Source organism: Miniopterus natalensis, chromosome 2 (assembly GCF_054644295.1).
Source record: "Miniopterus natalensis isolate mMinNat1 chromosome 2, mMinNat1.hap1, whole genome shotgun sequence".
Taxonomy (NCBI): Eukaryota; Metazoa; Chordata; class Mammalia; order Chiroptera; family Miniopteridae; genus Miniopterus; species Miniopterus natalensis.
This window is the reverse complement of record NC_142082.1, coordinates 11,664,657-11,688,987: the sequence shown is the minus strand read 5'-3', so window position 1 is coordinate 11,688,987 and position 24,331 is coordinate 11,664,657. Positions and strand designations below refer to the sequence as shown.

Below are 24,331 nucleotides of genomic sequence, written 5' to 3'. Positions count from 1 at the left end.
AAACAAAATCCTGGCATGCCTTGTTGTTTTATTATAATAAAACTCTAGTATAATGTGTAGCGTCACCAATAACCATAAATACACAGCCTCGATAAAAATGGACACTCACCTTAGAGAAATAGTCAGTTATCTGAAGAAAACTCAGGAGAATGGCCTCCATATAGCCCCAAAACTAATTTCACATGAGACAAAACCCTAGTGTTTCATTACTTATTTAAATAGAAAACCTTTTCTTGCCAGTATTCTGTAATACTTCCTTTCTTTATGTTTTTCTTTTTCTTTTTTAAGCAGTGCTTTAGACCAGAAATCCCTAGAGACCTAAGCAGGAATGAATAAAAGCTGTGGGGCAAAGAATATTGTACTTGTGAGACAAGGCCTTAAAGTTAGTGGAATCCTAAGGCGCTGGTCTCCAACTATGGCTTTGCCATCGATGTTTGGAACTTCACTGGAAAACCAGCTTTGAAGTCTAGGGCAAGGCTTCGTACTTGGAGAGGAAATAAAGCTGAGGTACAACTTTTTTGTTTTCCTACCACAGGTTGCATTTTGCCAAACCTTACTAGTTTCCCCCAAATTAAGGTACATATGCTACTGCTGTTGCTCTGAATTTGGTTTTCTCTTTGTAACAGATTAAAGGTTTACTTTGAGATATACGAAATTAATAAATTGTACTACCAGGCTTGTTTCTTAGAGATACAAAGCTATCTGCAGAGTTGTCAACAATTTGGATAATGTAAGGTGTAAATCATCTTGATAAAAGTTATCTTAGTGTATTTTTCTCTCTTTGGATTAAGCTATTGGGCTAGTCCATGTTGATTAAATTATCTGAACAACTGGCAAACTATATTTCATTTTCTCAACAAAGGCACATCCTAAGAAGTCAGATCATCTCATGCTGTTATTTCTAAAACTGAAGAATTTTTAGCGATCATCTGCCAAGTGAGCGAGTCAGCATGGGTGACAATGGGTGCCTCCTATTAGAACAGCAGCTGTCCCCCTCATAGATTCTAGCAGTCGTGTACTTCATTCACCCGGCCCGCTTTGTCAGTCAGTCTATTTTCCTCTGTGTTAGCACGCTCCAACTAACCAACTGAATCTAAATAAAAGTTGAATATTAAAGGTTGTCTGAGAGCATATGTCATTTGATTTTAATATCCCTTTCTCTTCATTTCTACTTTCTAGGAAAGGCCATTTTAGCAAATCCTACACACAATTTTCTTCCTATGCTCTAAGTTTCTCTCTACTTGCTTCTACATATTAGAGAACACCTATGCTTCATTTAAAAAATAAATTAAAAATGATCTGTAATACTCTCAACAATAAAGATAAATTTTTTAAAAATTACCTTGTCCAAATCTAGCTCCCTTGTGCACATTTCGGACGCCTGGGTATCCCAAACTCCTGCAGATGACCTGTCCGTTGCGCAGCTCCCAGTGGTCATCACAAACTGTGCCCCACTGGCCCTCATGGAAAATCTCCACTCTGCCTTCGTGAGGGCCACTACCACCAACCAGCCGAACTTTCTGAGGCGCAGCTGTAACACAGGCAAGCAGGGGTTAATTATATAGTAACACAATTTCATAATGCTTTTTAAAAAAAATCATTTTAGCACATTTTTTTCAGTAAGGTCAACGATTAGAATAAATTTTAAACCTTCTAGCATCGCCTACTGAAGAGTTTAATTGCAAGTATGGCATTAGTCGAAGCTGAAGCATAAAATATGTTCCCTCTGTTTTAACATTTATGTAAGTTATGTAGATGAGAACACTTCGAAGATTATGTTCCAATGACTTTAAAATTCAACAGCTATGAGTTTTTAAATGATATATAGATTTTTTTGTACTATTTAGAAAATTTTGAAACAAAGTGAGTCAGTATTTTCTTGACACACTAACACACAAACTGGAAAACACAATACAATCCAGTCACTTTCAATGACATAGGAGGTGGAGGAAAGATATTTTATAATATCATAAACACAAAAATAGATGACCAAACATCCTATCTTCTAGCGAGAGAAACGAGAGAACTATAGCGACATTTCTTTAGAAATAGCAAGGATACTTCTTATTACAAGGCCCTCGATTTTGCCCCAACACGTTTTTCTTTATTTGAATGAGAGAAAAAGCAGACGATTTTTGAAAGGAGAGAGAGAATAAACTCTCTGATCTCTTAAGGGTACCAATTCCGTGATGAGGACCCTCTCCCCATGACTGCATCTAGACCTAATTATCTCTCAAAGGCTCCACCTGCAAATAGCATCACATTGGTGTTTTGGGCCCAGCCCATAAATGTGATGGGGGAGCAGGGATGGATGAACACGGTCCAGTCCGCAGACGTGTGCAATGGGGTCACAGATGGCTGGCCCCACCCCCAGAGTGTCTAATTCAGGTCTTGAGAGGGACTCAAGAGTTTGCGCCTCTATCCAGTTCCCAGGTGATGCCGGTGCTGTTGGTCCTGGGACCATACTTTGAGAACACTAACCTGGAAGATCATATTATAAATTTAAAAGCGAAGGCATGTCATGCTTTTATACAATCCTTTAGCCTCATTGATTCCAGAGAACAGGTGCAGATTTCTTCCCAATCCCCTATGCCTGTGCAGTTTTGAAGAGGAATATATTCCTCTATGGAATTTTTTAGGGCTAAATCTATCTGGACATGCCTATGCCTATCTGTCAACTAAATACAGTCTTTTTCAATTATAAATCAATTATAGACATGTGACCACACTTTGCTGATCCTTGACCATCTCTGAACTAACCAAGAGAAAAGCGGCAGCCCACAGGCTCTCTCACCCACTCTGTTTTGGTGATGGAGAGAAGGCCCTTTTGTCATTCTGAACAGCCTCCATCAGCATTTTCTCTATACAGCTGCAGGTCAGTTTTCTCTGAATTTAGCCAGCTCATTATATGGGTGTAAGTAATGGCTATGGTTTCTTTGCTCTCAAGCTAACGTATTTAGTCAGACAGATTTTTCTCCACTGGGGAATATTTACCTCGTACCTAAAGATTTCAGAAAAGAGTAATTTTTATGTATTTTTTTCTGGGTAGCTGTCTTAATTCTCCCCTGGACTTTATTAATGTAGACTTCCTCCAGATTCAAATCAGATAAACACAGCTAAACTAACCATGTGTCTACTTAATGGCTTTGTATTAGTCATCACTTTGTAATTGGCTACAAACAGAAACACATGCCAAAATGGAAATGATAATATATGTTGGGGACCTCAGGATTCCCTAGGGAACCCAGGGGTAAGATGCTATTAGGGCATCTAGATCAGTTGAACCAACTCAAATCTGCTCAGTACTCTCCAAGTTTTATCTGAAAGCCTCTCTGTAAATTGCTTCATTCTTTCCGTTTGTTGCAAGCTGGATGTCTCTGTTCCCTAATCCACATGATAAAGCATGTGTGTTAATAACTCATAAATTTCTATTTTACAATCTCTACCTTACTGACAGTTCTAAAGGCCCGCAGAAGCCCTCCTCTGGCTTTGTTTGAGCTAGATTGCCCATCTGTGGACCAAACAGCTTGGGCCAAAGACAGGTCACTGCACTTACATAGTTTTTCTGGAGTGAGGGTCAGAGGCATTTCCTAGTTGAAGGGGAGTTTTGAGCAAAGACAATAAATTCATTTCATAGAAAACATTCTAATAATCTTTGTGTATTTATGCAATATCAATTATATGTTTAGCCCTGTGTTCTTTTTCATATCTGTCACTGTGGAGTATAACTGAAATTAAAAATCCAGGATTCAGATCATCTGGATTTTAGTTCTGCCTCTGACACTCTTTATGTGCCCTTATTAAAACATTGAACCTAAGACCAAATTTTTCAGCTGTTTAAAAGGAAGATGATATTTGCTCTTAGTTCAATGCATCTTCATACAACTTCTCTGTACCGGGCGTTTCCCTGGGTTCCTGGAATAATTTGAATACTATACGTACCCCACCTTCAAGGCTCGTGCATTTTTGAGATCATTATGAAAGTTAACAGAACTAGTCCATTCTTTAAAATGGTAGGCAAATACAAAGTTTTTATTTTTACAAGTTTTAAAAATTTTGAGGTTTTCCTTTTCTGACAAAAGCATTGGGATGAATATATTACCTGTGATATTAATCACCTTATTCATTAAAAAAATTTTTTTAAATAATTCCCTGCTAACTGCTTATGCTCCTCAAAGATGAGTTCTTTACCAACTGGGATGAGCTTCTGCAAAGAGACAAAATCTACCCAGGGGTTTCAGATGTGAGTTTACTTGAGCTTTGTGATATCCAGACATGATTATCTACTATTTTCAAAAAGTCTTCTGTACCAGAGAGGAGTAAATGATGGCCCTGGGCCAATTTCAGCCTGCTGTCTGTCACATGGAGCTGCACTGGAATGCAGCCTCGCCCACCCGTCCGTATGTTGTCTGGGGCTCCATTCAGGCCAAAACATTCGAGTTGAATAGTCGTGACAGAGACCTTCTGGCATATTTGCTATCTGGCCTTTTGTAGAAAAAGCTTCCCAACCCCTGTTATAGCTGAAAACACAATAGAGTAGGATTCAGTAGGGGTACTCTTGCCAAGTGATCCCTGAAATAACTAAGGTCATGCATGATTCCTCTCTGCTTTCCTCTCCTCTCCAGTCGAATCCTTTGAGAACCTCTCGGCCCCTGCACTCCTGCCCTTTTTATTTTATAATATAATTATTCACTTTGCCTAAATATGCCTTACTTTCCTTAATTTCTGGAGCTTTGGTTCCTTTCTAGAATATTCCCTTAATCCCTCCTCTCCACCTCCCTGCCCTTTCCTCTCCCCTTCACATACTTCCCATTTCTCCACCCTCAGTCCACCCCAGGTTTGGATGGGTTTCTCACTTCCAACTCCCACAGCACAGCTGACCTACCAAAACACTGCAAACTAGTTTATTTTCTCCACTAGACTGAGATCCTTACAGTTATATTTTTATCAGCTGACAAAATCTAGATTTTCACTTAGTAGTCACTTCATAAAGAGTTATGATATGAATGAATGAATGAATGAATGAGTGGTGAGTTCTTCTTGATATGCAAACTGCATTAGCTGAATGAATTAAATTGGTAAATGCTTAACATATCAAACAATAGAAGCAGTAAAGGAAATCACGGAGGAAAAGCCTGATTTAACTGAATTAAATATGAGTTTATTACAGCAAAAAATGGCATGGCTCTCTACTGAAAGTCCCCAAGGCAGGAGGAGGGTTTGGTGGGAAGTTCTGATCAAAAGCCTTACATATTCCACAACCTGATTTTGTAGGGTTAGAGGAGTTATCTCTCAGTGGCAGACTAATGTCAAACAGAATCTTGGGACTAAATGTCAATTCAATTTACAAGGGGAAATGTAATTGCCTCAAAAACTGGAATATTTGTATCTGCTTGACAAGGCCATTTTCTCCCCTGGGCAATCTTTATAGGAAGTCAAATCACAATAAGTGAATTATTCGTTTAATTAATTTATTAATTTACAATGAGACATAGGAGTGAGATTTTGCCTCTGGGACTGGACTGCGAGCACATTTTTCTTTATATATGTTAATACATTCAGTCAAGTTAGGTGATTTGACATTATCTCTGCTCTGATTCATTGTAATTTAACGTTTTAGTGGCAATCTTACTATTTTTACTTCCTAGTTCTAGAGGGAAGAATGTAGTATGTTAATTTCTATATATTTTAAAGTCCATTTGTAAAATAAAAACAATATATAAAATATTTATTAAAATAGCACATTCATTTTTCTATGACCATAAGATACCAAACAAAAATATGTAATAGACCAGATGTTTTACAAAAGGTTCTGTCATTTAATCTGAGGAAATAACACCAATACAATAAAAGTTTAAAAGTTCAGGGGTTATTTTTATTTTGTTTATTGCATACTTATTTTTAAAGGGAGAAGTAAAACATATATATTAAATATCTCCAGATAAAGGGATAGCTATACATTAGATGGATAGTTTTAGAGGCATTAAGCACAACTGTTCAAAGGATCGTGTGGAAATAGGGGGAAATATGATAATATAATATTAAATGACTACATTATTAAAAATTTTTATTTCAGTTATGCAAAAAAAAGATATATAAAAAGACTGGAAGAAAGTATCTAAGCATAGTGACACTAATTCTGTATATGGGACAGAAATTGAATATATAATCTTTTTCTAATATTATATAATTATATTATTTTTAAAACTCAGAGTAATTTAATCAAATAAATAGTGGCTGGATATTCACTAATGCTTACTGTTGTAGCAGGTCTATGACAAAGCTGAAATTCATAACATCAAGGAGAAAGAACAAGGTCAGAATGAGAGAGGATTCCATTTATGTAAAATAACACACAATACAATACCATCTATTGTTTATGCACACATACATATGTAGTAAATATATGAAAACCTGAATGGAAAGAAACATATAAACTCCAAGGCAACGTTTTATCTTGGAAAAGCAAGGGAGGCAGGCATTAGTAGGGTTTCAACTCTATTAATTAAAATTATATATCTTTAAAAACAAATACTTGTAGTTCGTATGGTAAAATTTCAGTATCTCTAAAACCCAGGTGTGTGTACCTGACTATTAATTAGCTATTTGTTATGAATATTTATCTTTCTTTCCTGTTTATTTACTTATTTATTTTGCTTTTCCCCTTTTTATTAAAAATAAATCCAAACACTTCATATATCATACAAAAGTTTTGTTTGCTGGTCACCCTTCTTTTCTTTATGTGTGAAATATATTTTATTTAAAGAAGACAACACATTCACAGAGATATAGATGGAGCCATACAGGAGCCCTAAATAAATTATAAAAATGCTTCATATAGGTCTTTTCCTTAAAAGTTAGGAAAACGATATTATGAATCTGCTAACCCCTAATAAGACAGAAGTATGTTGGGAAGTGTCTGAACCCCGGGCTTTTGCGCATGTGTCTATCACTGCTGCCTGGGTGAACTGAGGTTAAAAATGACTTTTGAGGAGTGTAATTCATTTTCATTTAGGATATTGTTAACCTCATAGTCATTTTGATATCATTTATTTAAATTGGAATTTACAGTTAAATATATTACAATGGTAATTATGATGTTTGAGTTCCAAATATGACAAATTTTAAAAAATGATTGCAGGTTGACCTGGGGGTCCTTATACTATGGCAAAATTCCTCTAGGAAGGGACCTGGCTTTTTATTGAAGGTAATTATCGTAAGGAGGTACTTCGCTATGAAAGCTGCAACCCAGATACCAGATGCTTGGAGAAACAAGTTCCATTTCTCTGAAAAAGAATGTAGCAGATTTTGAACCCGTTGCTCTGGGTGTGGAGAGAGACACATATTCAGGAAACCCCAAGAGAGAATGGAGAGGAGAGCCCAGCTCCTCTCAGGGCCTGGGCACGAAGCCCGAGGGCGATGCCCCTTGGCGGCTCAGGAGGGGCCCCCCGGCCTTTCCCCAGCTCCTGGCGGCTGCCTCGCCCTCTCCCCGTCATCTTCACTGTGTCCCTGCAGCCTGTGTTTTTGGGAAGGTGCCAGTCATTGGATTTAGGGCTCACCTGAGTCCAGCATGACTTCGTATTAGCTCAATTATACCTGCAGAGACCCTATTTCCAGTTAAGGTCACGTTCTGAGGTTTCAGGCGGACATGGGTTTTTAGGGACACGATGGCACCCACTGTCACAGAGGCGGCAGGGATTCAGATGAGATACACAGGAATGTGGATTTTCTATATTCTCATCAAACTATTGTACACAGGAATCCCAGGAATTGCCTTAGAGCATGAGGTTGGTGCTCAAACAGTTGTAGCTCAGTATTAAAGAAAAAACTGACCCCCAAGATTTGAGGACTGCAGAATAGCTGGGTCGTAGACATTTGGGTTACACTGGGAAACAGTGAGCAAAGGCGACCACGATTATACTGAACACCCATAGTTCACCTGCTGAGTAAAGATTGAGAGAGTGTTGCTGCAAATTAAACTGCACTAAACTCAGATGACATTGAGTAAATCTAACTTAATCATGAATAAGAGTGTATTACTTCAATGTATGAGAGTTAAAAAAATATCAGAACGCTATTATTTTCAATCCTAATTTGTCAGTTTTTGAATTGAATCATCAGATAGGACTTTAAAATATTGCTGAAAAGGTGGTAAATATTTGAGACGAAAGAAGAACTTGTGTTTAAGAAGAACCCCGCTCTAGATGTACAGATCCCCACAGGGATGTGATGCTTAAGGATGAGTTTACATGCGGAGAACAAACAAAACTGAAAAGCCAAGTGAGACAAGAAAAGCAGAGCCTGGTTTCGGTGTAATTTCTCTTCAGTGTCATGAGCTATAAGCTGCTTCTACCTCTGGGTTTTCAAACTGCCGGTTCAATCAAAAGGTCTGCATTTCAAAAGCACATTGCTTTCTCCAAGGGATGGTGCTCATTTACTGAGATATTTGTTATCATTTTAAAGCAATCTTATTATTATTTAATATTTCATTTCTAAGTGAGTCTTAGTTTCTAGAGTTGAATAGGAGAATATTTAAAAATTTATAAAGGGAAATTTTATTTACCTATCTGTAGGGCATTTAAAATTTTGCTCTCCACTTAAAACCCTAGAGCATAAAAAAAAATCAAGTAACCCATTAATGCATGAAACAAGGCTAATTTAGAAAACACATCATAAGGAAGCAGAAGTTACATTATTATTCTTTCTGATTTCTGAAAATGTAGGCCTCAGCCAGGCCTCCTGGGAGCCTTCATGTCCCTCTCCATAAGCTGTTAGATATAGGTGATCTAACGAACCTTTTGTGGCTTCATTTACACATTTATAAAATAAACATAATGCCTACTTCCTAGAACTGAGGTTTCAAATATGATAATATGTGAAAAAATGTATTTTAAACTAACTGTAAAGTACGATATAAACGGTAGTGATAGAATTATTCATTATACTTTATTCTGAAAGTTATTCTAGGAACCTGTGAAAGCACAGACCGCAGGGGATTTGAGCTGCGGATGCTGCGGAGGAAACTGCCCCAAAGTTGACCCACTAAAGTTTAATCCATCCGGTTCTTGGCAGGGCTGGCCACTCGGTACAGACTTCCTGACTTTTTATGAAGAGAAAATAATTTTCCAAAATAACTGAGCCCCTGTACCTTGAACTGGATTGGGAGGTAAATGAAAAGACAGCATACACTCTCCTTGGTGCTGTGTGCTATATTTTGTTTATGCTCCGAACTGTCCAGAGCTCTGAAAGCTGCTATCAGGTTGACTTATTGGAACTGTGAGAAGACAATTGTGTGCATGGTCTTTATTCCCTCTGCCCTTGGCAGGAGAAGCCATGATTTGTGTCTAACAGCTGTGCCCAGAGGTATTTAAGGACAGGTCACTTGATGCCTCAAAAATCCCACAAAAATTCTCCAACAGAGAATGCTCCAGGAAACATTTGCTCGCAACGGCGTAGCTTAATTCTCAGCTATTTTCATGTAATCAAAGTAGATACTCTTAGAAACACGAAAGAAAACATGGATGGCATATCTCGTTTGGGTAAAACCAGAAAGAAAAATCAGAGGGGGGGAAAAACCCTGTAAAATATGGTATATCTCAACCTTGGGTTCTTAGTGAGGTTGAGCTACTAACTGAATGCTTATTTCCAAAGGGAGGGTCCCAGGGCTTATTCATCAGACAGGATCCTTATCATGACATACGATGCTTCTCTAGACTAGAAGCCAGGGGACCAGGGCCCAAGTCCCAACTGTGCTACAAACTTCCTTTATGGCCTGTTTTCTCTCTCTCTCTCTTTTTCTTTCTTCCTTTCTTTTTTCAATGTACTGAATGATTTTATTTATATTGAAATCCTAACCCCCAAAGTGGCAATATTATAGAGCCTCTAAAGAGATAATTAAGGTTAAATGAGGTCGTAGGGTGGGGTCCTAATCCAACAGGACTGGTGTCCTGAGAGCACCTTGGTCTTGAACTTCCTGCCTCCGGAACTGCGAGAAAATAAACATCTGTTGCTTAATCCACCCAGTCGGGTTATTCTGTTTGGGCAACCCCAGCACACTAATGCATTTCCCTTTTTCTTTTTTCACTTCGTTTTGTGGTTCTGATTATTTTCCAATGAAATGAGAAATAGAGTTCCCCAGTGGGTATAAACTTGAAAACGTAAGCTTTTCCTTTAACCTATAAATGAGAATTAAGCAACCATACCTATTATGTTGTGATCCGAACACACTGAAACCCTCTCTTTAACAGAAATAATCACTTTGTCACTGAAATACCTGCCTTAAAGGGTTAGAAGATTCTTATTTGAAAGTTGCAGAAGTATTTAAGGACCCAGGAGATGTCTCGATACAGTAATCATAATTACTCATTTGGCTATTCTTTGTGACCAATGTTTTACACGTTCTTTGGTACAGTAATAGTGTTTTTAGGTGCAGGCGATAGAGTAGGTGACAGGACTGAATGAGAGTATGCCAGGAATAAGTTTGGGGTGAAAGATGTTTTGGAATATAACATATAGTCGTTTCCTAGGGGACCGATCAATTACACTGTAAGATATGTGGAGATTTGAAAAATACTGTGCACAGAAACTGAATATTTATATTCAGTTAAAAAATTGACCTTTCAGGGGTTTTAGAAAATATAAATGTAAGGTTACCCAAAACGTCATTAGAATGTTTTTCCTTTTTTCTACATATTCACATGCGGGTTCCTTTAACTAGTTCCCGTGATGAGCGTCCGGAAGGTCGCGGGGATGAGGCGGGATGTGTGAGACTCAGGGAAATCAGGAGGTGGGAGCAACCAGCACCCAGGAAAGGGCAGGGTCTGCGGGTTCAGCCGCCGTGGGGGTCTCTCTCGGACGCTCCGCGTGCAGACAGGTAGCTGTGTCGGTCCAGGGCCTCCGCCTTGAGGTCCACACTGCGGGGCAGCGCATTTCCCGAGAGGCCAGGAGGGCGAGCGACCGGTTGCGAACCTATTTCCAGACTGTGCTTTAATCGGGATGAAATGAACGACCCTGTGCGGCCTCAGGCTAAACTCACTGCAGGGGCGGGAACAAGGCCCAGTGCCCTGAAGCAGGCGGAGAGCGGCTTGGTCCCGAGGCGGTGCGGGTCGGGGGTGGCTGCGGGGTCTCTCCTCCGGCTGCTATCGGCACATAACTGGGTGCATTTCAAACTTTACTGGTGAAAACACCTGGCTGGAGCTGAATTGAGTATTTTTTTCTCCTCAGTGGATCTGGTGAGAGCTGGGCTGTGAGCGTCAGCTGGGATAACAACCCCACAGACAAGTGCTGCCTGCTGGACCCATTACTGAAGGAATTCTCTATTTCAATTCACAAAACATCAGTAGCGCACGCCATCAGGGAACGCCTCGGGAGTGTTCATGGAAGGATGCGTTCTTAGCAACAGTCTGTGGCATCATATACGGCTTTCAGCGTTACAGAACTGTCTAGAATGAGCAGTCATTCGCTGAGTTACCTGGAGCCACGGCTGCTCGGGTAGGCTCTGCTGTACTAAACCAAAAGTGCGGCTACCGAGAAAAGCGAGGAGGTGAGAATGAGTCACAAGGAAACAGGGACATCGAAGCAGCCAGATGGTATTGAAAAATGTTAAAGTTGAGCCAGTTACCGAAAAAAGATAGAATAGTGACAGACGGCTCCTTCCGCTGAGCATAAGTAACTCTCCCTGCTGACAATGGAAGCTTTGTGAGCATCCCAGGGAGACTACATCCCTCATAATATCCTTGGGGAGAAACTGGAGGCAATAGATGGAGGGGATATGAAAACGGAAACATAAACAAATAAAGATTAACTGAGAGCGCTTTTTGGAACTTGATCTAATGGAAGTCACGCTGTACGAATTTTTATCTCCTTTGGGTCTTCCAATGATTAGGCCCCTCCTGGAAAAACCAAACTGCTTATGACAAATCTTTCTTCCTCCTTCCCCTTTCCATACCCTTCATACTACATATCTCTGGTATTTATATAAAAAATACATAAAACCAGCGTGGGAGTGTTGAATGGAGTCGTAGTTACAAACGGGGACTTTGAAAATTGATAGACTTGGCTTTGAGTTTCTGTTCTTCCACTTATTAGCAGTAAGCTTCAGCTTCTAATCTATACAATGGGAATAATATTACTTACCTCAAAGGCTCTTCTGAGGATTAAATGGGATAATGTATCAGAAGTCCCTTGTGTACAGCAAATGTTCTTTAAATGTTCATTATTATCATTATTTGGTGATTGGGGGAGAAGGCTTTACTTTGGTCAATTGAACGCTTTGAAAAAGACCAGAATTCATTGACGATTGAGTCCTCGGTAGACATCAAGGGAAAAACAAGTTGCTTGCTCCTATCGTTGTATGAGTTTCAAAGTAAGATACTCTAAAGTCACATCCCAGTTGCAGTCTCATTGGCACGAGCAAAGCACAGTAAAATATACAAACAACCCACATATTAGTAATAGGTGTGTTTAGGACAGAGCCTCACACAGTGTTTAATTTTATGGTAGGAATTCTTTTGCTTGAGTGAAACACTCAACCTTCCAAGGTAGGGTGAGAACATAGCAGACAAACTATGTGACTAGCACTAGAGCTTGGTTCAGACTTGTTTTCTTTCCATTAGACACTATTAAAGTTGGTATAATTTGTGCATTTGAACTGGGCATTTGGCATCTATTTTTGTTTAAAGAGAAGCCCTTCTTCCCTAATTTGGGAAGTCCAGGTTAGTATTTCACACACTTAGTCTATTTGTAATCTCAGGTGTCAGATAACTTGCGAATGGAACCCCAGAGAATTGTCCCTCAGGATCTCCGGGATCTAGGTCATTCTGTGGCCAGTGTGGACCAAGGCCTGCTGGCTGGAGAAGAGGGAGCTAGGGCTCTACCTGCTCCCCAGTGCAGAGCTGGGGAGGAAGCCATGTCCAATTAAACCATGGACAAAGAGATCCAACTAGTCTCCAGATGTTTACACTAACTGGCTAGTCAACGTTACCAGTTTGCCAATATTTAGGACTATATGACAATTGGCGGATTTCCCCCCCTCCAGCCCCCCTGGCCCCTGAAGACTTTGGTGTTGTGCAGGCAAAAACCCAGAGTACCACTGACAACTCTGATTTATTTAAACCCTTCTACAGCTCTCTCAGCAGTGTCTTGGGCTCGTACTATGTCTTTCAGAGCCTGGACTCTTATTTATGAGCCTGACATTATTTTTTTCTGACCTCTGTTGACAGCTCTGGCCTCTGGCATGCACTCTGTTTAGTTGCTGTTTTTATTTATAATTTACGCTCTTCTGCTTGACTCAAACTCCTTGATTTGTGACCTGGTCACACTTGCATTGCTCTAGCTAATGTGAAATCTTATCTTATTCTCTAATATCTCTCTTTCTATCCATAACATTTATTTGGCTTCTTAAATTTTCGTTTTGCTTTCACTCCTCCTAATTACAGATTTGAAATGTCTGCATTATACTAACAAGGAACAGCAGTTCCAGTGCAGAGAGACCACTGCGAACCATACCTTACATATTTAAAGCACTTTATGATTATATAGAGCATCTCCACACACACGGTATCTCACGCGATCCTCACAACAACCCTGTGAGGTAGGTGTTAAGATGCCCATTCCGCAGGGAGGGGAGCAGAAGTGGTGAGATGCGCACAGGCGCACTACTGAGAACTCTACTAGGACCTAATGCTGTGAATCCTCGGACTATGTGTTAAACCTTGAAGGACAGAGGAGCTGTGAAAATGGGACCTATTAATAGAGAGATATTCAAAAATAACATGGAATCCCACATTATTTCAGAGTCATTTTTTAAAAATCTGTCTTTTCTGACCTTTTCTCCTTTCTCCGTTTGTAGACCTTTTTTCACCTACACAAAATATCTCCAGTTCTAGTGAAATATTTCTTTTTCTCCAGGAACTATATTGGTTATTTATAGCACAAAATAAAAAGAGCTTTTTAGAATAATAAATTATCAGCATTATTATTTCATGATCGCAATCCCTGCTTGCAATGGCCAGATAATTTAAGAAAACAAGTTTTGGTTTTGATTCAAATGTGTTGAATGAGCTGTTCAAGCTCCACTTTACCTCACTATAAAACTTGGGGGAAAAAAAATGCTGTAATTTGGACAGTAAGAAGACAAGAAGGTAAACTAAGCAAATCAACATAATTTTCCTTTTTAATATTTTAAGGCATTTAAAAATCTTGATCTCCTCTAAACATCTATAGAGCCCTGTTCTTCCTCCAATACAGTTCCGCTGTATTGTATAATTGCTTATTTACACATTTATGTCTTTGATGGACAATGAGCTCTCTAAGGCCAGACACAATAGCTATCTTATTAGCTATGAAGTCCAGCTCCAGGAGGTACAGAATAAACATATGTTGAATGAATGACAGAATAAATGGATTTTCTTTTATGTTACCCCTATCTCTGGTTGAGAAGTGTTTTTAAGTGTAAAGAACCCACATCTAGTCAGTACCCATGAGGTTTCTCTTAGGACCCAATGGGTTAAATTGGTTCAGCAAGCACTAGATGAATGGGTGGCAGAGGACTCCTGGCCTGGCTCTGAGGGCTGGTTGGAAAAACATGCCAGTCAGTGCAGTGGAAGGCATCCCAGTTAGGGATGCTGGGCGATGGTAGCGATGCTGCGATACTGGAGTGGGGAGGGGTATGAGCATGAGAACAGAGTCCCAAACAGCGCCCAGGACCAGGAGAGGAAGCCACGAGGACGCCGGGCACCACACGGGAACCATGTCGTTTGGAAGAGCCACAAAGAGATCTTGGAGTCAGCTGTGCTGGTGATTTGTCCAGAGGCGAAGGGCCTTTTAATGAGATGGTAGCAGAAGGTGTCCCGCCCAACCCACCTGATCTTAAAAGGGCCCTGCCCTAATATGATCAGGGAGTGGAACTGGTCCTGACACATATGTAAAAGAGGAAATCAATTATTATTTGTATTATATTTAAATCATGCCTGAAAAATATGAAAGAATGTATATTAAAATAATTTAATATAAATTTTTATAGATGTGGGGAATCAGGCACTTTCATACAGAATAAATTGGTATAATCTTTTAGGAGCCATTTTCAAGAATCCATCAAATGGTAAAATGCTTGCCACTTTTGAACTCCTGATTCTACTCCTGGAAAATTCTCTATTAAAAAATATTTGCACAAGATCATGTATGAGAATGCTGTGTGTAGCACTGTTTATTAAAGCCAAACCAAAGCAAGCAAAAATCTTCAAGTGTTCATGACTAGTGGATTGAGGGATATATTGGGGTAATTATGGTAGAGCTGTATCATGGAATAATGTATAGCTATTGAGAGCCAAAAGATAGAGCCATATGTACTGATAGGTAGATGACTAGCATATTAACTTAAATAAATAAAAAGCAGAACACCCTGTCTAGATGTTTGTGTATATGATTCTTTCTTTCTTTTTGAAATATTATAGTTATATACTCTCCATGGAGTCTGCAGGCTATATACACTTATATACAGAAATATCTCTCTTAATGCTTTCTCAAAGAAAGAATGCACATAAACTTCAGACAGCCATGAAATTATCTGTAACTGAAAACACTTCTGAAAAAAATGTTCAAAGCATTTGATAACCTCATGCAACAGAAGACTGTGTGTGTGTTCAGTTTATAGGCAACAAAGTAAAGAAGTCCTGTATTTGCCAAGATTAACCAGAGTCTAAGTTAAGTAGCTCAGAGAAAATCTCAGGAGGAGAAGGGGAGATAAAGGTGAACCAAAGATAAAGGCAGAGATACACAGAGAGAAAACCGTGGAGATGGGGAAGAGAGAGTGATACAGGGAGCTCGGCTGAAAGTGGGTGGAGTGACAAAGAGAAAGGGGAAGGGGTGGATAAAAAGTGCACAGCAGCCCGGCCGGCGCGGCTCAGCGGATGGGCGTCAACTGGGACCCAGGAGATCATGGTTCGATTCCCGGTCAGGGCACATGCCCGGGTTGGGGGCTCGATCCCCAGTCGGGGGTGCAGGAGGCAGCCGATCAGTGACTCTCCTCATTGATGTTTCTCTCTCTCCCCCTCTCCTTTCCTCTCTCTGAAATCAATAAAAACATATATATATTTTTAACGTATACAGCAGACAAAAGTGATCAAAGGAGAAAAGATATATGTACTAATGTTTCTACTGTTTTAATATAATAACAATACTAATAATCATTGAAAACCACTAAAGCCCTTTAAGGAGACACATGATGTTCAGTGTTATGTAATTCAAGGGAAAACAGATCAATGATGCAACATTTACGGAAAGCGTCATGTGGTTACCCCATACTTCGATGTCTGGCATTCACAATGGTGACCCTAATTTGTCTAAAGGTTGCATCTGTACACAGTATTAGGTTAAAATCATTACCTTTGTTAATGCAGAGAAAGTGTACTGTATTTTTTAAACAATAATTATAGCAGAAAACTGCTAGATTTTTGGTATGTTAAAGGATTTGGCATGATCTGTCTAAAACAGACCCCTACTGGGTAAAGATCATGATCCCCATGTATGTGTATCAGGTACTCCTGCAGACATAGATTCAGCCAAGATGATAATTGCCTTTGGCCTGGCATCTTGAGGACATCTCATCTAATATTTAGTTTTTGAGGCCCAATTTAAAGACTCTCTACATTGCAATATGAGGTTAGGCCTCCATTGAACAGAGATCCCTTTTGCAAAATCTCTTCTGTTGTAGTTTTGAAGGTCTCAGATATAGAATCCCACTTTTGAAGTTTTTGGCAAAATAAAACAAAACACAAAAGCCCCACCCATCTGAGAATCAGTCTGCCGGGGTTCTCAGATTGTCCAGATTCCTATATTAATATTTCAGTTAGCTCAGTTAATACGTAAGGAGGCTGCAACTGTTTCTAATCATAAGCTTGACTTTCCTTCAGCAGATATAAATTGGCTTGAAAATGGAACAATTTTCTATGTGGAATTTTTAGAAAACTGGGCTCCTCACAAAAAACAAAATACAACTGGGTAATGATATTCAAAGAGTTCTATAATTTTGATCTGTTTGTTCTACTCTAATCGGCACACGATGTGTGTGGGAAACTGGCTGACTTGCACAGAACCTCTGCGGATCGATGATGGAGTTCTTTCTCAAAGTTGCCTCCAGCCCAGACCACTACTATCAAAGCTTGTTTATTACAAAGGTGAACAAGAAAAATAAAATCAAGAAACTATAAACTTACATGGCATGCTTCTGCTCCCTTTTTCTCCCTTCTGGCCTTTTTGTCCAGGGTTTCCTTGAGGGGTAAAAAAGCAAACAAACAAAAAACTCTCTTTAAAATCAGGGCAATTCCCAACGCTTGCTTTCAATGGAGGCGGAACATCACAAAGTAATCTGGAATATCACTTTCTAACAACCTACAGAAACTCAAATATAATAACAACATCCATGATGATGATGATGATGATGTTATTTTAGAAACCCTATTACAAACCTGGCACTGTTCCAGGTCCATCCTTTATATACATTATGTTAAATTATGTGCAAGGGCATTAAATGTGCCAGTTTCTTAGAAGCAGGCAAAACAGGTGTAATCAACCTGCTTTGGACTTGGTCATCTTTTTTCATTTTCCCCCTCTTCCTCGGACTGGGCCTTCCTCCCTCTGTCCCCCAGGAGCCCTGGTCTCCGACCTCCATCTAAACGGCATTGTTCTGTTCCCATTACAATGCTTCTGCCTTGTTTCCCATCTCCTTGGAGTGGGGCATCCCAAAGGCTGGGCTGTGAGTGAATTTCTGGGCGTGCAGTCCCTGACCTACTGAATCAGAAACGCGGGGGTCAAGCCCAGCAAGCGGCCCTAACGGGCCTTACCGATGATTCTGGTGTCCGCTCAAGTTGGAGACCCACAGACCTAAAGAAACTCCGTGCACCCTCAGATCAGCACGGACACCGCAGCACATCCTGCCGCACAGAGTCAACCTCCTCTGCGCCCTGCTTCCCAGCGCTGCTGACTCACCGCCTCGCATCAGAGCAATGCCTGTGCGTTTCCCTGCTGCCTGACCCTTGAAGGCGGGGGCTGTGCTCCATTTATCTCCAGCACACAGTGAACTCTCATAAAACTGTGTCGACTGGGTGCGTGAATGAATGAATGAGTGAATGAATGAATGAATGCATGAATGAATGAATGAATGAATGAACGTTCTCCCAAGTACTCTGGCTAGTGGGCACTTGTTGAGCTCTAGGAGTCTGAGAGCAGAAAAATGCCGAACACTTGTATAAGCCGTAGCTAATAACCAACGTGTATATCCGCCTTGCTTGCTGATAAGAACCGTTGGAAGCATGTTGAGATACCTATTGATTACTCACTGTTCATAGTTATAGTCACTTATAAAGTAAAAAGGAAGTTATAAATAAACTGTACTAGAAAGAGTCCCAAACACAATCTCACCATGATTTGATTTTTATAGAAATTCTAAAATGTGGGTCCTTTCATTAGCACTGTTTTACAGATAAGAAAACTGAGGCACAGAGAGGCTCGCTGTGCGGAGAGGCAGGACTCAGACACAGGATTCGAATACATGCCGTGCTCCCTCTGCGAGGTGAAAATGTGTGGGGTGCCACCCCTGCATTTCCCAAGAGGGCGAAGAAAATATTATACATGGAATAACTATGTGCCCCCAAGAAATTCAAGGGCAAGCCACTGGGGCAAATGTTTAATTCCCCAAAATGAACAACCTAAGATTAGATACTTCACATAAACTTTACAGAACCATCTTTTTAAATTAAACTTTAAAAGAGAGGTCCTTGTGAGGACATTTCTGGAAGAAAACTCTTCCAGGGTGGGAACTAGCTTGTCTGTATCCCCACCTCCAAGTAGAGGGTAGGAGGCCGCGCAGGGGTGGGTCAGGGAGGGAGGGAGTAAATGAGGAAGCTGCTTCTCCTTAAGTCAGATGGGCTGTGCGATAGCTACCCTGGGGTTCACTCCTAACTTTTTCCCCCGACCACTTAAAGAAAAATGTTGTGCAAAATAGAAAGACTGTTGCGAGAAATAGTGAGTCCCTCTTAACATTCCTAAAATTTCTTCTTCGTTTCCCCTTTTTGTGTAGATTTCTAGAAAGACAAATTAGTTCATCATAAAGTTAGTCATTATGATTTAATGTCAACAGGAAGTTACAAGTAAACTGCACCAGAAAGAGTCCCACGCAAAATCTTAGTATGGCTTGCCGAGGACGGTAAACGACTAGCCACTGGAGACAGATTGTAGACTAATACGCCATTTTAACTTCAGGCTTAGAATACAGATATGTTTCCTCACTGCACAGAATTATTTTCAGCTACCTTGGAATCTATAAGTAGCTTTGCAATTTTGGCAAATTCAAGATTTTTAAATATTTACCTATTGAACCTAAATTGCCCATATAGGAAATGCATAATTCCTGAGTGATGCAGGTAATTTCCAACAAATGAACAAATACTTCTTCTCATGTTGCCAAAAAGGCCTGGTTGACGTGAGATGGTTTTAGAGACGGCTGGTACATAAATACACCATTCAGTTTGGGTACACAGGTCTCTGGTGGGAACTGAGTGTAGGTTGCTTATTTGTGGCTAGCTGATTTTTCTCCAATCCTAATGCCATTGACACAGTCCATAAGCATGGATTCTGTCAAAAATACCTCAACACACCTGTTAGAATTGCTAAACTCCAAAACCCTAACACCACCACACGCCTGAGGGTGCGGAGTAACAGGAATTCCCATTCACATCTGGTGGAAATGCAAAACGATACAGCCGCTGTGGACGGCAGTTCGGAAGATCCTTACAAAGCTAAACACAAGTTTACCATGCAACCCAGCAACAGCACTTCCAGGTAAACTCGCGTCCACACAAAAAATGTGCCTATGAATGCTTAAAGCTCCTTTTTTTAAAGATTGCCAAGACTTGGAAGCAACTAAGGTGTCCTTCGATAGATGAATGGATAAATAAACTACAATACATGCATACGATAGAATATACTGAGCATTAAAAAGAGCTATCAAGCCACAAAAAGATATGCAGAACCTCAAATGCGTTCATTTAAATTGTTAAGTGAAACAAGCCAATCTGAAAAGGTTACATATAGTTTGACTCCGATTATATGACATTCTGGAAAAGGTAGAAGAATGGAGGTAGCAAAGGATCAGCGGTTGAAAGGGGTTGGGGAGGAACTGGAGTGACCATGAGTAGGTGGAATGGACCGCAGGGGATGTTTAGACCAATAAAACTACGCTGTATATTATAATGGTGGATACATGTCATTATACATTTGTCCGAATCAGGGTAAACATCGCCAAGAGTGAACCCTAATGTACACTGTGGACTTTAATTAACAATAATGTATCAATACTGGTTTGCTGGTTGTAACCAATGCACCACCCAGTGCGGGTTATCAATAGCGGTGGCTGTAGTGGTCAGGTGGCATCCGGGAAGTCTACGTTTTCTGTGACATTTTTCTATAAAACTGAAACTACTCTAAAAAACACAATATATTTTTTAAAAATGATAAATATCATGTTCTCTTGGTCATAATTTACTTTAAATGAGGAAAAAATAAACCTGCTCGAGTCTAAAATTTCTGTGCAAAGTTCATAAATTCAAGTTTAGGCTACGGGCTAGTATAAGAAAGAGAAATAACATCCTCATGTATGTAAATTTGAAAGGCCCTAAGTAGTAATATACAACAGCGGGCAGTTGATCTTGCATAGGATGGTTTTTTTGCTAACTATAACTTAAGAGGGTTTGGCCAGTTTGGGTTAAAGCAATATTTATACTTTGCTTGTTTTCCTTTGCCAGCCTTTCCACTCTCTTTGTTCTAAAATAGACATCATTCTTCATGGTGACTTAAAGTTGTGTGAAGTTTATAGATCCTCTGTTGTTGTTTTAACTATTTTCTTTGGGACATAGAAACTTCAGGAGGATAATAACCTGTTTTGAAATGCTGCAGACTACTGAATATACTGCCTGTGAGTGCTACTAGTCACACTGTGATGACCACTGTTTCGTTATCTAAGAAGTTGAAACAATATCTACGATCTAGTATTGATTTTATATACTCTATAAAGAAAATATACGTTATCATAATACCTGGCCGCCCAGCCTTCCCCGCGGGTCCTGAGAATCCTCGACTTCCAGGAAAGCCAATAGCTCCCCGGTCACCTTTAAGACCTGGTGGACCTGCATGGGTAATGAATGAAAACACGTGGTAACAATTCATTTTTCATACAGACTTCAGAGTATAATGAAACAAATTCATTTCATTAATGAATATTATAGGTGAATCTCCAAATGGAGTAATAGTATCTTTCCTAAAATTGCATACACTATCTAAACAGTATGTAGAAACATTCATTTTATATCTAAACAGTAGGTAGAAACATTAGTGTATTTAGTACAGTGTAGGTTTTCAATAAATAACATTGTTATTACAAATAAAAACTTATCAGGAAAAAAATCTTGGCGTTTTAACCGGAAGGCTATGTCGTCTAATCAGGAATCTTCAAATGGCAGGATTCTGCTCTCACTATAATGATAACTTTTCAATGTATAAGCTGAAAATTGAAGCCTTAAGATTTGTCCCAGAAAAAGCACAGCTCAAGCAATGAGAATTATCAGAGTATTTATTTTTAAAAATTGGGGTCCTAGTTCTAGAATATATTACTATAGCTCTCGTAGACTTGTTTTTAAGTATTCCATTGTAATCCCAAACAACAATGTAGCTATGCATACACACACGCACACACACAAATAAAAACAGCTGTTTTTTACCCTAAATCGCTGTGGTGACTATGAAAACTGCATATAAAAGCAAATATTATTTTCCTGTGGAATAAAATATTCCATTTTGAAGTCCAGTAGCTTGAGATAAATTATTGTAAAAAAAATCCCATTTTAGGTGTGTTTATCAGTTCCCAGAAATCCTTGGGAAGTACGTTATGAAAAATTGGTTATACATCTCTGCCAATGTCAATCTCTTAGTATATTGCCACTAATTTACAAGTTCCAGGAGGCAGGGCTTTTGTATATTTAATTCATTAAAATATATTTTCTTAGGTTCACTCATATAGACACCAAAATTTGGGCTAACTGCTCTCTAAGAAATACTCAGTTTAAGAAGTATATTATTCTAAATAGTTAAGAAATATTATTCAACCTAGTATAAATTTTGGACTTCAACAGATATCAAGCAGATATTCAAAGCAATAAAATGATAAAATATGTTTAGAAATATTAGTAAAGTCAGGACATCTCCATTTAAGTATACAATATATACTATGTTGTATATATATTGATGTATATATTTTGGCATATATATGCATATATATAGATTGTATATATAGTATGCACATGTGTGTATATGTAGTGTATATATGTATGTATATACACACAGTATGTTTATATATGTATATAGTTGTATAAATAGCATACAGCCTAAGAAAGACCTAACATCAGTTTTCAAAACAGGCTGATAGGCTAATATTTATACCTTTCTTCATTCTCCAAGCAGGCAGTCAGGCCTTCGCACTTGTAATTATTAAGATCTGTCAGTCAATTTTACAAATAAAAACAGTGACTCTCAACTTTCTTATTTCTTTATCTTAGAACATCCTCTACTTTCTATAGAGTGCTACTCACTGGTGACTCCCATTTTTACCATTTTCTCCATTAATGCAACAATAAAATACTGAGCGTGCACATTGCTCCAGTTCCTGCCCATTCCTGGAGTTACAAAGGTTCTTATCCAAACAGACCACCCAGTGTGGAGACAGGTGATAAGAAAGCTAACAAACAAATATAGAAGGTAATTTTGGAGATTAAAATTTTAGAAAAATAAAGAAATGTAACAGCGAATGCCTCGGGGGATCAGAAAGAGCCCCTCCAATGATGGCTCACTGGGTCCATCACAGTGACATTCAGAACGCAGCTCTTCAACCTGGGATTGTGTTACGTTTTCAATAGGTGAACAAATGCATGCACAAGTGAAGCACATGCGATACTAGAAATTACTCCATTAATAGATCTCTATTATGGGAGACGTTTAAGCAGACTCCATAGAGCCCACAGTTATGTGACTAGTTTGTTTACTGATGTTTGAAAATGTGATCCCCTAATATAAGCACTGCCATTGAATTTTATTCCAAGAGACCAGATTCCCTGGGCCTTTCAGGGGGCAATTAGCTAGTTTCTGCAATAATCTTCGGCAAGGGGGAAGGGTCTGGCACCTGCTTTTAATCCACAGGCAACACAAGTACATTCTACACAGAATCTCAGCTATGCAATGTTAGTTTCAAGGGGCCTTACACTTCATTCAGTTCAAATCTGTCGTCTTCTAGAGGCAGGAACAGAAGACAAGAGAGATCCAGCCATTTATGTAAAGCTGGTCTGACCATTATTCACACATCCTGGGTCCCCAGCCCTCCAGTCAGGCTTCTTTCTGCCGTCCAGCAGACTGGTTAAGAACACGGACTCTGCAGTCGTGTCCACCTGGGTTCAAATACTGGCTCTGCCATTTACCAGCTGCCACTTGATCTCGGGCAGGCCACTTAGCCTCTCTGTGCATCTGTAAAATGGTATGTTATTTGTCCCTCTATCATATGTTTGATGTGATGATTCAAAGAGCTAATTAGCTGCCCTGGCCAGTGTGGCTCAGTTGTTTGAGTGGTGTCCCTCACTCCAAAAGCTGCCAGTTCGATTCCCAGTCAGGGCGTTAGGCCGGCTTGTTGGTTTGGTCCCTGGTTGGGGTGCATGCGAGAGGTAACCGATCGATGTTTCTCTCTCTCCCTCTCCCTTCCTCTCTCTCTAAGAATCAATAAAAGCATATTTTTAAAAAAAGAGCTAATTCCTGTAAACCACTTAGAAAAGGCGTCTGCCTTATGATAAATGCTTTGTCTTGGGTCTCCTCTCCCCCCTTCCCTTTCTTCCTCTCCCCCCCTTCATTCCTCCTTCCCCCCTATGGTGACCTAATCATCTGGAAGAGTCAATCATCACCCCAACAAATGAAATCTTTCTGTCAGGAGGGCCTGGATAATGCCTATTTGTGTAAATGAGCAGTACCCACTGCAATAGGTAAAGTCCTCACTACAAGAATCAAAGCAGCTTTGCAATGGCACGTGTTTGTGGTATTAACTAGAGCTAAAGCTTTTTAAATCCCTCTTTGTATTTCATACATCCATAGTTCAGAAATAGCTGCAAAAGATGCTCCCAGATGAAGCTTTGCAGGGCAAGTTGTAGCCCAGCCTGCGCTTTTAAGGCTGAATTATGAAGCATTGACAGTTGCACTTTGTAAGGGAGCAGCTGACAGGCCTCTGACAACAGCAGCTCTGGCAGCT

At 39.6% G+C, this 24,331-nt stretch overlaps 1 protein-coding gene across 2 annotated transcripts in view; it reads right to left on the bottom strand.

The window, feature by feature from the left end:
- MSR1 (macrophage scavenger receptor 1) overlaps nucleotides 1-24,331 on the bottom strand; it is a 56,917-nt gene that overhangs the window by 7,702 nt on the left and 24,884 nt on the right. For both annotated transcript variants that reach the window (XM_087813719.1, XM_087813720.1), the window contains exons 7-9: nucleotides 21,090-21,179; nucleotides 17,214-17,267; nucleotides 1,343-1,531 (exon numbers count right to left, since the gene is read on the bottom strand). In XM_087813719.1, the coding sequence (XP_087669845.1) occupies nucleotides 1,343-1,531; nucleotides 17,214-17,267; nucleotides 21,090-21,179 (333 nt within the window). The remainder of the gene's footprint in view (nucleotides 1-1,342; nucleotides 1,532-17,213; nucleotides 17,268-21,089; nucleotides 21,180-24,331) is intronic.